Below are 13,816 nucleotides of genomic sequence, written 5' to 3' on the forward strand. Positions count from 1 at the left end.
AATTTCATTTTGCAGTCTCATTGGGTCTTTGCATAGGTTTGGAAATATTGGGTGTATTTATAACAGTTTATAATTTCTTCCTAGCCTCTCAGCCAGAGGTTGGTTATTTCCTGGAAGGATCAGGATTTGAGCATCCTTTTTACTACCTTCTGCACTAAATATTTACTGTACTGGTTTTTTCCTCAATAAAACTGTCCCCAGTTTTTTTTCTTTTTTCATACTGAAGTTTCTCTGCCTTTGAGCCATTATTTTCAACCATCTCTGAAAGTCAAATGACATTAGCTGCCCAGAATTTGAACACTGTTGTTAGACGGTCTTAATATTTGATGATGGAATATTTTCAGTATTATCCATTCCATACCTTCTTGAGATTTTTTGGAACAGTGCTGCAACATTCTTCCGGTGCCTTCTGATTTTATAATGGGCATTATATTTTCAGTAATATCCCATTCCTTGTCTCACCTATCAGTTTTGCTTCACATCCTGACAAACAGCCTATATATATTCTCCAACATATGCATATTTTCAGGTCAATCTGTTGAACTATACCCTTACCAGGGACTATATGGCCTTGCCAAGACACGAAAAATTACCAATTTTATTCCTAGCTGTTTCCCTGTAGAAAAGTATGTGCTGTACCAAGCATGTAGCGATTAGTTCTGAACCCTCTGTAATTATTTGTGTAACAGTTTACTTCACTGGCTGGGTAAGTCACTATTTATTCACACACCCACAAAAACATCCTCTAAAGGAATATGTTTCCCAAACAATGGGTTGTGACCCACCAGTGGGTTGTGGGAAGTTTCTACATGGCTCACGGTCCTGGTGTGGAGGGAAGGCCAGAGGAGTGGGGGTCAGAAAGCGAACTCACGCCACAGCAGCAGCTCCTCTTCTGCAGGGCTGGGCGCAACTCCCCATTCCAGGCATTGTGAATTGGTCCATGAGGTCACAACACACAGTTTTCCCCCAGCTGCCCCTCTGTGGTAATGGAAGGTCAGCGAGACAAATTTGAGGGAGTGGCAGCGTGACCTGGAGCACAGGGTCGCAGAACTCACTCACTCAAATTTTGCCAGGCCACCCCTCCATCATCGGCCATGTATGTATATTTCTGGTTGAGACTGTGCCATGAAGACAAGATTCTAGGCAATTACCAATTTCCATTCCAGTGACTTGTGTTACTCCTAATTTAAACCAGTGTGAGATTAGATTTTGCCAAATCCCTGCTGAAAACAAACCAGAAAAAAGACAAAAAACCTCCACTTTGAAACCTTTCCTTATGGTGATAAGGGAGTGATGCACCTGGTATGGAAGAAACTACCATTTCCATTATCCTTTTTCTCACAGTACATCCCCTTCCTCTAGCCAGGTAGAAGGAAAGACCTTAAGGCAGGACCCTCGCTCCTGGGGCAGGGGGTTGGGGGGGGAACAGCTGTGGCTTGGAAACCAGGAGCATCAGAGAAGCTGGATCCATGGAGAAATCCCCAGGGAACTGTGTCTAGGGCAGGCATCATCAGAAGCTGGGGGACTGCATATGGAATAGGGTGTGGCTGGAGGAGATTACAAGTGGGAGTTGGCCTGTGCATGTGGAAACAGCAGCGACTGAGCAGGAAATCCTGGCAGACAGGCTCCAGTGAGAGAAACCGCTAACTGCAAACCTATAAACTCCTGTTTGCTTGGAATAAGAGACTGGACTGGACTATCCAGCAGTGACTAGGCCTGAAGAACCTTAGTCCTCTATTAGGTTGCCACTTCTTCCACCTCACTCCCAATCAGGGGCCCAAGTAAGAACTGCTATTGTTTCTCCAGAGTTGTAACTGTTTAAGACACAGTACTTGGGGTATTTGCAACCCTTCTCTTTTTTGTCAGCTCTAGAAAAATACCTCTTCACTTTCGCCATTCATTCAAGCTGTTAGGGGAAGTAACTAGGGCTGGTGCCTTACAAGACCTAGCAGCTGAAATGTCTTTGTCTCTGAGTTGTGGTACACCTCTCATGCCACTCAAATTTTAGGACTTGTCTACGCAGGAACACTCAGGAAAGTTAATCTGAATTAACTACAAGTATTAATTTAAAGAGGATTAGTTAAATTGCATTAAACCTCTGTGTGGAAACTCTAATTCAGAATTAAAGTGGCTGGCCTTAATTTGGTTTAGCTAAACTAAAATAAGCTAAACTGAATAAAGCTGCATTAATTCTGAATGCAATTCAGTTTAAAAAATCCACTTTACATTCACATCTTCAGTTCATTTGGAATATAGTTTTGGAGTGTTCCCATGTAGACTGTCTCTTAGAACAGCTATAATATTTTCAGGGGTGAATCTTTTGCATCTGTGATAAAGACAGACATTCATTCCCAGGACATCTAACCGAGCAAAATTTTCTTGAGGGGAAAGATTACTTGTCCAGGAAAAACTGGAAAACATGAATCTGTTTTAACTAGGGAGTGTATTTAGTGATGGGCTCTTCCCATTAGAAATGTTATTGACAGTGTTATAAATGTATTGTGCAATTCTGAGATATCTGTTTAAACTAATCCCTTATGGAACTGAGCTGAAAAATATTTGTCCCTAGCAAAATTACCTGAATTTTCACCATGTTTCTTTTAATTGGACTTTACTTACTTTTAATTCTCCTCTCTTTTCTCTGCAAAGAGATGTCGTGGTCATTGCGGAGAGATTTTTCAAAAGCATTCTCCCTAAAGGTAAAGTGAGCTATTCATCCTTTGTAAGCATTCAGCATCCAGAATATTCTTTCTCCCTCTGCAACATGAGAAGCCCATCAAGAAATCAGATCAACACACACAGATCAACACCCCCCCAGAAAAAAAAAAAATATCCGCCCTACTTTCATGTTGCCGAGGCAATTGTATTTAAGAAAATGCCATTTCTCTCAGTACATTTATTGTAGCAAAACTCTCAGTAATGCAAATAGGAAAAGTGTTTCTGTCAAGTGAAGGCACGTATTTCTTGTTCAAGAAGGTATCCATTTGCTTAAATGATGGATTCCAGTTGGCCTGTGACGCTTTACACAAAACACAGCCTCCTGAGAGACTGAGGGCTAAAGTTTTCAAAATGCAGGTTGCCTACCCCTGTGCTAGTCCATAAATCAATTCAATTTGCTGCAAGCTTCAGTAATTGGATAGATAGAATTTCCTATTGTGATCAAAACAAATAAAGGCTTGGATTCTGTAAACTTAATCTGTGAAGATGGCCAACTCAGACAAGCTGTATGTCTCATTTGCCACTACATGTGAAAACAGTATTATTATTGATTTTTAATAATTTCCAAGGGTTGTAGTCATTCCAGATAAATAGGTCCTGAGTTTTTATAACTGCAGAAGGCCAGCTCCTCAGCTCTTCTTAAATCCCTCTTGTGTCACTCCAGAAGAGTAAATGGGACTTAAAGCACTTTCTGTGAGTTCACTAGCTCATTCTTTTTCCCACACTGATCTGATCACCACAGGCTGAATTCAGTGCAAAGGTCTCTGTGAGGTCACTAGCTGACCAATTATAGCATGCTGGGTTGATGTAAATGCACAAGCCTTGGAGGGTTACCAGCTCAGGACCTTTAGCTTGCTGGGATAAAGTCAAATCTCAACACATTCTAGAATGATGGCTGGCGCCAAGGCAACAGGCCTTTATGTGGTTAATGTGGTTAATGGCCTCTAGGTTTCTGGGCTTATGTCCAAGTACCGGCCTCTATGAGGTCACTTGTTCCTCAAATGTAGCATAGTGGGTTGATATCAAAGAACGGGCTGCTATGAGGTCACTAGCTCAGCACATACAACATGCTGGGTTGGTAATGATCAAAGCACTGACACAGAGTTCCGGCTACAGCACTTCCAGGCTCCGGGCTGAAGCCAAGCGGGACTTTGTCGGGATACTAGCTCGGTATCTCCATCTTCCTAGCATGATGTCTGGACACAGGCCTCAGGTGTCGGGCACAGCACCACAATCTTGCTGGGGTAAAGTCAAAGTCAGGCCCCTGTGAGGCTACTGGCTCTTGTCAAAGCACAGGTCTTTGTAAGGTGTGCTAGATCAGCACCTCTGGCTCTCTGGGCTGATGTTAAGCCTCAGGCTTTTGTGAGGTCTCTAGTGCAGGCCTTTGTGAGCTTACTGGCTCAGCAGCTTTGGCTTGCTGGTCTGAAGTCAAAGTGTAACCCACATGCTTCATACTGCACTGTTTTATTTTTTCTGTGAAAGCCAGAGAAAGAATGTGGAGAAAGAAAGCTTGTTCAGTGAAGTTGACTGATGACTCCCATCTTTTTCCTGAAGAAATTGAACCTGGACTGCCCTCAGAGAATGTGATTGTAATGTGGCTCTCTCTGTTGTTTGGAAATTGGACAGGAAACTATGAGGGAGCAGGAAAACATGGGAATGGGGAAACAGACTGGGGGGAGTGTAGGGAATGTGGGAAAACAGAAGGAAGGCTCAGAGAGGTGTGAAAATCAATAAAACATAGCAACCAAACTGAGACAGCCAATTAATGAAACACATACACAACGATATCTAGGATGGAGGTTGGGGGAGATGACCTGATCCTATGACAGAGGAGGGAAATATTTTGCCTCGTAATGATTTTCTACTCACATAGCCATTTGTTGATCTGAAATCAGTCCTTCTACAGAGGCCTGTTTGGTTATTGAGGTGGGTCTGTTTTGTAGAGTCTGTATGGTTCTTGTGATTAAAACTGTCAGTGACTACGTGAATTTGTGCATACTTGCCCTCCAAAAGATATGTTGTCACCCCTCCCTCAGGAAGCGCGCCTCCAAGATGTTCCATCTAATGCATCATGAGATAGATGATTTGCAAGCTTTCTCATCTTTCATACATGTGTGAAAAAACATGAAAGGGCCTAGGATTTCCTGAAGAACTGAGTACATTCAATCTATATATTTGAAGGCCAGTGAACATCCAGCAAGTTCTAGAGTCTTTGACTGTGAATGCTTTGGATAAGCACAAGGACAGCATTTATGGAAGACGTCGTACTATAGAGGTGAATGCCACATCAGTTCAAAGACGACCTTGCGAACAGACAGTACTGATTCTATTGAGAGGTTTCCTTATTCTGAGACTTGCCTGGTCAGATGTAATAGAGGCATGACAGGAGCAAGTGTGAGTGCATAACTAATGGTACGCATCACACAGGTGACTGAGAAGAGGGATAAAGCCAAGAAGATTTTGTAGAATATGAAGTGGAGATGTCTATAACATATTTGATTTAGACATTTCCAGTGAAAAGATTGGCTTGATCATCCTCTCAGTTATACCAGTGTCAATTAGGAGTTAGCTCCATAAGAGTTTATAGAGTTATAGTGATATAAAACTGGTGTGAATGGAGAATCAAGCCTATTATTTTCAAATTGTAACAGCTGCTATTGAAAGACTGTTAGCTCTAGTGGCAAAAATACCTTCCTTTTTACTACAAATGTAATGGGTTACATTCCTGCTTGCTTGAAATGGAAAGGGGAATTTGGCCCACTGTATTCAAATCATGGGTTTGGTTTTAAGCTTTTGACCATTTTTTCACAAATCTTTAGTCCTCTCAACGACACATGGATCACAATGTTTTAACACTTAATTATTTTATCACCCCAAAATACTACACTGTGCACTTGACAACAATATTGAAGTTATTCATTTGCTGCAGGGAAAAAGATACACACAGTATAAATCAGCCATCTCTTTTAACTTGTAATTCACGTGCTGTTTCAATTGCCCTCAGGAAACAAAGGTGAAACCTTTTGGGGCCATATGATACTTTTTCTCACTTTGCAAAAAAAAAAAAAAAAAGGGCACTAGATCCAAAACATTTCACATGATCTTAAAAGCAACCTTTTTAGGTACATAAATGTTCAAAGTCAAGAAAACACAATTAGGACTGAGATAGTGCCATCTCCTGGAGTTCATAAATGAACACATGGGTAGTAATCAAAGTAGATCAAATTAGGAAGGGCAACTTCTCATTTCTGATGGTTGGGTGTCATGATGGGTGTTGCCATTATGTAGTGAAGAGATATGATAGTATCAACTGGTCACTGCTTTCCCCTCTGATAAGTGTGACCTACATACATTAACTTTCAAAGTGTTTATAAAAAGGGAAAAATCTATTTGTTTTCTTACATACACACTTTGCTGTACAGTAAATTTGATGGCCATATATTGCTTAATTCTAGTTTATCACAGCGGAATAATAGGGCAAAGTGGGTCATACTAATCAGCCTCTCTACATAAAGGTCAGAGTACCAGCTCAACGAACAAGCTCAGGAAATTCCACCAAAGACAGGTAGGCCGAATAGATCCACAGTTTAAATCAAGTCACCCAAACATTGGCAAAATTAATCCAACAAGGCAAGGGTAATGTGGAGGCAAACAATTCCATAGCTTCATAGTTGGCTGCGTCCTCCTAACTTCAGGGTGTTTGTGATGTTGTTTTTGTGGTTATACTGTCATTTCAACAAAGAACCATTTTATGTCCATATAGGGTCAAAACTTGTGGCTTTGTCCTTATATAGTCATTTCAGTGGAAAGTGTTAATGACATGATCAGGACAGCTGGTATTTTCCTTATATGGACATTTTGCGATACAGTAAAATTGATGCCCATGTCTGAACAAGCCCATTATAGTTCATCACAGGTGAGTGACCCGGTAGGTTTTTGTCACAGTTATCAGCCCCTCTATATAAAGGCCAGAGCTGCCAGCTCAGCTCACAAGATGAGGACATCCCACCAGACAGGTTGGCTGCCTCCTACGGAGCTGGTGCTCCCGCTGCGGAGATCTTGAAAGCCATAATCTTCTCCGGAAATGGCAAGGTACAGACGCAGCAGGAGCAGAAGCAGGAGCCGTCGCAGAAGGTGACGAAGGGGAGACCGCGGGGGTCGACATGGAAGGAGGAGAAGACGACATGGCAGTAGGAGAAGAGGTCGTAGAGGTAGAGAGCGAACTCGGAGGAGGAGGAGAAGGAGGAGTTTTTAATTTCCTGATTTCTCCCATTCTCCTGTGCAAATCATCGACCCTTCACTCTGCGATATCTGCTATGGCAAAAGAATCAACCCTTCAGTGACGACACCCCGCGATGACTTCCTAAGATGCAAGGAACCAGCTACCATTTGAACAATGCCACCTGTCAATAAACTTTGAAATTTCATTTTGCAGTCTCATTGTGTCTTTGCATAGGTTTGGAAATACTAGGTGGATTTATGACAATTAACAGTTTCTTCCTAGCCGTCTCAGCCAGATGTTGGTTATTTCCAGGAAGGATCAGGATTCTTACATCTTTTTTACTATCTTCTACACAACCTATCTATCACATATCTATCATTCCTCTACCTCTTTTTCCCCTCAATAAACTGTCCCAAGTTTTTTCTTTTTGCAGATGGAAGTTTCTCTGCCTTGGATCATTATTTTTTTCAGCCATCTCTGAAACCCAATGAGATAAGCTGCCCAGAATTTGAACACTGTTGTTAGACTGTCTTATGATTTGATGATGTCATATTTTCGGTATTATCCAGTCCTTCTTGAGAATTTTTGGAACAGTGCTGCAACATTCTTCCAGGGCCTTCTGATTTTATAATGGGCATTATATTTTCAGTAATATCCCATTCCTTGTCTCACCTATCAGTTTTGCTGCACATCCTGACAAACAGCCTATATACATATACATTCACCAATATATGCATATTTTCAGGTCAATCTATTGACCTATGGCCTTACTATGGACTATATGGCCTTGCCAAGATACGAAAAATTACCAATTTTATTCTTAGCTGTTTGCTTGCAGAAAAGTATGAGCTGTATCAAGAATGTAGCGATTAGTTCTGAACCCTCTGTAATTATTTGAATGAAACAGTAATGTAACTGTTTACTTTGCTGGCTAGGTAAGTCAGTATTTTTTGACAGACCGCACAAAAACATCCTCTAAAGGAATATGTTTCCCAAACAGTGGGTTGTGGGAAGTTTCTACATGGCTCACGGTCCTGGTGTGGAGGGAAGGCCAGAGGAGGGAGGGTTGAAAAGCAAAGTAACCCCACATTAGCAGCCCCTCTTCTGCAGGTCTGGGCCCGACTCCCCATTCCAGGCATTGTGAATTGGTCCATGAGGTCACAGCACACAGTTTTCCCCCAGCTGCCCCTCTGTGGTGATGGAAGAACAGTGAGACAAATTTGAGAGAGTGGCAGCGTGACCTAGAGCACAGGGTCGCCACACTCACTCACTCAAATTTTGCCTGACCACCCCTCCATCGTCGGCCATGTATGTATATTTCTGGTTGAGACTGTGCCATGAAGACAAGATTCTAGGCAATTACCAATTTCCATTCCAGTGATCAGTTCCTCCTCCCCCCCGCTCCCCGCCCCTCGCATCATACTGAGGTCTAAACTAGTTACCCCACATTGGGTGAAATACTTTTTGTGTTAGAAAATTCACGTCAATAAATTACAGGTAACTACTCTCAGGTAAATGAATGACACCACTGTATGAACACAGTGTGAGATCAGAATCAGGTCCATGGACTTGTGTTACTCCTAATTTAAACCAGTGTGAGATTAGATTTTGCCAAATCCCTGCTGAAAACAAACCAACAAACAGACAAAAAACCTCCACTTTGAAACCTTTCCTTATGTACCTGGTATGGAAAAAAACTACCATTTCCATTATCCTTTTTCTCCTTCCTCTGGCCAGGTAGAAGGAAAGACCTTAAGGCAGGACCCTCGCTCCTGGGGCAGAGGGTTGCATGGGGAACAGCTGTGGCTTGGAAACCAGGAGCATCAGAGAAGCTGGATCCATGGAGAAATCCCCAGGGAACTGTGTCTAGGGCAGGCATCATCAGAAGCTGGGGGACTGCATATGGAATAGGGTGTGGCTGGAGGAGATTGCAAGTGGGAGTTGGCCTGTGCATGTGGAAACAGCAGCGACTGAGCAGGAAATCCTGGCAGACAGGCTCCAGTGAGAGAAACCGCTCATTGCAAACCTGTAAACTCCTGTTTGCTTGGAATATTCTCCTGTGCAAGTCATCGACCCTTCACACTGCAACATCTGCTATGGCAAAAAGAAACATTCCTTCAGTGACAACACGCCGCGATAACGTCCCAAGATGGAAGGAGCCTGCTACCAGTTGAACAATACCACCTGTTAATAAACTTTGAAATTTCATTTTGCAGTCTCATTGGGTCCTTGTGTTTTGCCTGCATTTAGAAAATAGTTTCTTCCTAATCCTCTGTGACAGCAGCTGAACCCGCCCTATGATCACTGAGGCTCGTCTTAGTTGCTCTGAGTGCATCTGACAATAGGAACTACACTCGGGTGATAGATTGGGATCGTCTTGAGAGAGTTAAAAGGCTAACTCACTCCTTAGCCCAGATGGTACAAGAGACACAAGTCAGGAAGTGAAGGGGAAGAAGAGCCTGTCCTGGCCTGTCTGGCTGGTAGCCTTGGAGAGTCAGAGCCTCTCCACTCCTTGCCTGAGAAGCTGAGGAGTCCGTGTTACTGTTGGGATGAGGCTGCACAAGGTGATTTACCGGAAGGCCTCCGAGCCATTTGTGGGATAGGAAATAGGTAGGAGCAAGCACCCTCTCAGAGGCTGGTGTTTCCTGGAAGCATCAGGCTTCTCACATCCTTTTTACTACATTTATCCCTACTTTGTTCTCTAATTTGCGCTCTTGTGTATCTGTTTTTTTCTTTATAAAGAATTTTTTCATCTTTTCATATGGAAATTTCTCCGACTTTGATCATATTTTTTCACAAGACTCTGAGCCCCCACATGGGATAGGCTGCCCTGTTCCAGGAGAAAGCATTTGTGATTTCATTATGGCATCTTTTCACTATTGTCCATTCCATTCCTTCGGGGAGGGGAATTGGAACAGTGCTGCAACATACCTCTGGTTTGTTCTGATTTTATAACAGCATTATATTTTCACTAATATTCCATTCCTTAACTTACCTGTCATTTTGTTGCACATCCTGACAAATTCTTCAGGTTCAGACTAACACCTTAAACATTTTCCCATCTCATATTGCTAGTTCAGTCTCTTAGCCTTTGGTCTAACTATGGAACCTTGCGTCACTTGTGGTTAAGACCTTTTGCTGAGATGAATATTGACCACTTATTCCTAGATATTTGGCTCCAGTAAAGAACACTGCAGTTAGTTCTGAAACCATTGTATTCATCTGAATGATATAGTAGTGTAACAGTTTACTGTGCTGACTGGGTGGGTGAGTGGGTCTTTCTTGGCACACCCACAGACATTCCCTAATGCTTTTGGCTCCTCTTAGATTTAACAACCTGAATCAAAGAGTCTCAATGAGAGAGCAGCTCATGAGTGTCACCTGCTTTTTCTTCTGTATCTGGGAGAAAAGAAAACGTACGTGTTGACTGATATTAATTATATTCCCAACCTTTAGCTCTTTACTGATTGAATCTCATATCAGTTTTCTGTTCATTTGCCCAGTTCTGATTTCAGACTAAGCAGCCTATTGTTACCCAGTTTACAGAGCTTGTCTTTTGTGAATAATGGTACAGCATCAGAATGCTTCTGGGATGTCCCTGTGTGTTCCAGGCTATATTAACATGTAATATCTGTGGACTAGAGATCTTTCTTCAACCACTTCATTTAGGACTTTTGAGTTCAAGTTATCTGTATTTCATGTTGTTTTATTCAGTATGTGTCACACTTGCCCAGGCAATTGTATTTGAGAAAATGCCATTTCTGTCTGTACATTTGTTGTAGCAAAACTCTCACTAATGCAAATAGGAAAAGTGTTTCTGTCAAGTGACGGCATGTATTTCTTGTTCAAGAAGGTATCATTTGCTTAAATGATGGATTCCAGTTGGCCTGTGACGCTTTACACAAAACACAGCCTACTGAGAGACTGAGGGCTAAAGTTTTCAAAATTCAGGTTATAATTAAAATTCTAACTACGAGTCCATAAATCTATTCAATTTGCTGCAAGCTTCAGTAATTGGATAGATAGAATTTCCTATTGTGGTCAAAACAAATAAAGGCTTGGATTCTATAGACTTAATCTGTGAAGATGGCCAACTGAGACAAGCTGTATGTCTCATTCGCCACTACCTGTTAAAACAGTATTATAATTGATTTTTAATAAATTCCAAGGGTTGTAGTCATTCCAGATAAATAGGTCCTGAGTTTTTATAACTGCAGAAGGCCAGCTCCTCAGCTCTTCTTAAATCCCTCTTGTATCACTCCAGAAGAGTTCACTAGCTCATTCTTTTTCCCATGCTGATCTGATCACCGCGGGCTGAATTCAGTGCAAAGGCCTCTGTGAGGTCACTAGCTGACCAATTATAGCGTGTTGGGTTGATGTAAATGCACAGGCCTTGGAGGGTTACCAGCTCAGGACCTTTGGCTTGCTGGGATAAAGTCAAATCTCAACACATTCTAGAATGATGGCTGGCGCCAAGGCAACAGGCCTTTATGTGGTTAATGTGGTTAATGGCCTCTAGGTTTCTGGGCTTATGTCCAAGTACAGGCCTCTATGAGGTCACTTGTTCCTCAAATGTAGCATAGTGGGTTGATATCAAAGAACAGGCTGCTATGAGGTCACTGGCTCAGCACATAAGACATGCTGGGTTGGTTATGGTCAAAGCACTGACACAGAGTTCCGGCTACAGCACTTCCAGGCTCCTGACTGAAGCCAAGCAGGACTTTGTCAGGATATTAGCTCGGTATCTCCATCTTCCTAGCATGATGTCTGGACACAGGCCTCAGGTGTCGGGCACAGCACCACTACCTTGCTGGGGTAAAGTCAAAGTCAGGCCTCTGTGAGGCTACTGGCTCTTGTCAAAGCACAGGTCTTTGTAAGGTTTTCTAGATCAGCACCTCTGGCTCTCTGGGCTGATGTTAAGCCTCAGGCTTTTGTGAGGTCTCTAGTGCAGGCCTTTGTGAGCTTACTGGCTCAGCAGCTTTGGCTTGCTGGTCTGAAGTCAAAGTGTAACCCACATGCTTCATACTGCACTGTTTTATTTTTTCTGTGAAAGCCAGAGAAAGAATGTGGAGAAAGAAGGCTTGTCCAGTAAAGTTGACTGATGATTCCCATCTTTTTCCTGAAGAAATTGAACCTGGGCTGCCCTCAGAGAATGTGATTGTAATGTGGCTCTCTCTGTTGTTTGGAAATTGGACAGGAAACTATGAGGGAGCAGGAAAACATGGGAATGGGGAAACAGACTGGGGGGAGTGTAGGGAATGTGGGGAAACAGAAGGAAGGCTCAGAGAGGTGTGAAAATTAATAAAACATAGCAACCAAACTGAGGCAGCCAATTAATGAAACACATACACAACGATATCTAGATTGGAGGTTGGGGGAGATGATCTGATCTCATGACAGAAAAAATATTTTGCCTCGTAATGATTTTCTACTCACATAGCCATTTACTGATCTCAAAACAATGCTTCTAGAGAGGCCTGTTTGGTTATTGAGGTGGATCTGTTTTGTAGGATCTGTATGGTTCTTGTGATTAAAACTGTCAGTGACTACGTGAATTTGTGCATACTAGCCCTCCAAAACATATGTTGTAAGCCCTCACTTAGGGACAGGGCCCTGATGTTTAATGAAGAGATAAGGTTTTTTGCTTTGTGCCCCCAAGATGTTCCATCTAATGAATCATGAGATAGATGATTTGCAAGCTTTCTCGGCTTTCATACATGAGTGGAAAAACATGAAAGGGCCTAGGATTTCCTGAGGAACTGAGTACATTCAATCTATATTTTGAAGGCCAGTGAACATCCAGCAAGTTCTAGAGTCTCTTCTTTGACTGTGAATGCTTTGGAGAAGCATAAGGACAGCAAGACTACCTTGGGATTTATGAAAGATGGAGTACTTTGGGGCTGAATGCCACATCAGTTCAAAAGCCCACCTTGTCCAAATGGAACACACAGTACTTATTCTATTGAGAGGTTTCCTTATTCTGAGACTTGCCTGGTCAGATGTAATAAAGGTATGACAGGAAGAAGTGTGAGTGCATGACTAATGGTATGCATCACACAGGTGACTGAGAAGAGAGATGAAGCCAAGAAGATATTGTAGAATATGAAGTGGAGAAGTAGTCATATGTTTCACCCCCACTCTGAACTTTAGGGTACATATGTGGGGACCTGCATGAGAAACCCTAAGCTTAATTACCAGCTTAGATCAGTATGCTGCCACCATCCAAATATTTGAATCATTTGGAAAACTCTGTCTTCCCCCCCAAAACCTTTCCCTCCCTGGGTAAACTTGAGAGACTTCTCCACCAATTCCCTGGTGAACACCGATCCAAACCCCTTGGATCTTAAAACAAGGAAGAGTTACTCATTCCCCTCCCCCCCCTTCTTCCCTCACCAGTCCCTGGTGAATCCAGATCCAATCCCCTTGCATCTAAAAACAAGAAAAAATCAATCAGGTTCTTTAAAAAAAAAGGCTTTTAATTAAAGAAAAGAAAGGTAAAAGAAAAAACCTCTGGAAGAGATTAGCGTACCAGCTACTCTCACAGACAACAGATTCAAAACACAGAGGATGTTCCCCTGGGCAAAAACTTAGTACACAAAAGAATCCCTAATTTGATCATTCCTCTAATTGCACAAAGTCACAAAAGAAAATAAACATAAACCTATGTATTTGTTTCTGATACTCACTACTCTGATAAGAGGCTGGTTCCTTGATCTTTTCCACTCCGGCCAAAACTGAAACTGACCAAGCCAAAGGGAACTTCCCTCCTTCCTTTTGAAACATCCTGTCCCCCCATTGGTTCCTCTGGTCACGTGTCAGCTAGGCTAGGTGAACTTCTTAACCCTTTACAAGTAAAAGAGGCAATAACCTTTAACT

The 13,816-nt window shown here is 42.3% G+C and overlaps 1 protein-coding gene across 10 annotated transcripts in view; it reads right to left on the reverse strand.

Annotated features, from left to right (window-relative positions):
• LOC120408463 overlaps nucleotides 1–13,816 on the reverse strand; it is a 148,702-nt gene that overhangs the window by 59,785 nt on the left and 75,101 nt on the right. For 9 of the 10 annotated variants that reach the window (XM_039545441.1, XM_039545449.1, XM_039545430.1 and 6 more), the window contains one exon: nucleotides 2,620–2,757. In XM_039545441.1, the coding sequence (XP_039401375.1) occupies nucleotides 2,714–2,757 (44 nt within the window). In that variant the 3' untranslated portion in view covers nucleotides 2,620–2,713. Of the gene's footprint in view, nucleotides 1–2,619; nucleotides 2,758–13,724; nucleotides 13,784–13,816 lie in introns of those variants that run through there. The other variant, XM_039545459.1, reaches the window with a different exon arrangement.

The sequence above is a fragment of the Mauremys reevesii genome, linkage group 1 (genome assembly GCF_016161935.1).
Source record: "Mauremys reevesii isolate NIE-2019 linkage group 1, ASM1616193v1, whole genome shotgun sequence".
NCBI classification, from domain to species: domain Eukaryota; kingdom Metazoa; phylum Chordata; order Testudines; family Geoemydidae; genus Mauremys; species Mauremys reevesii.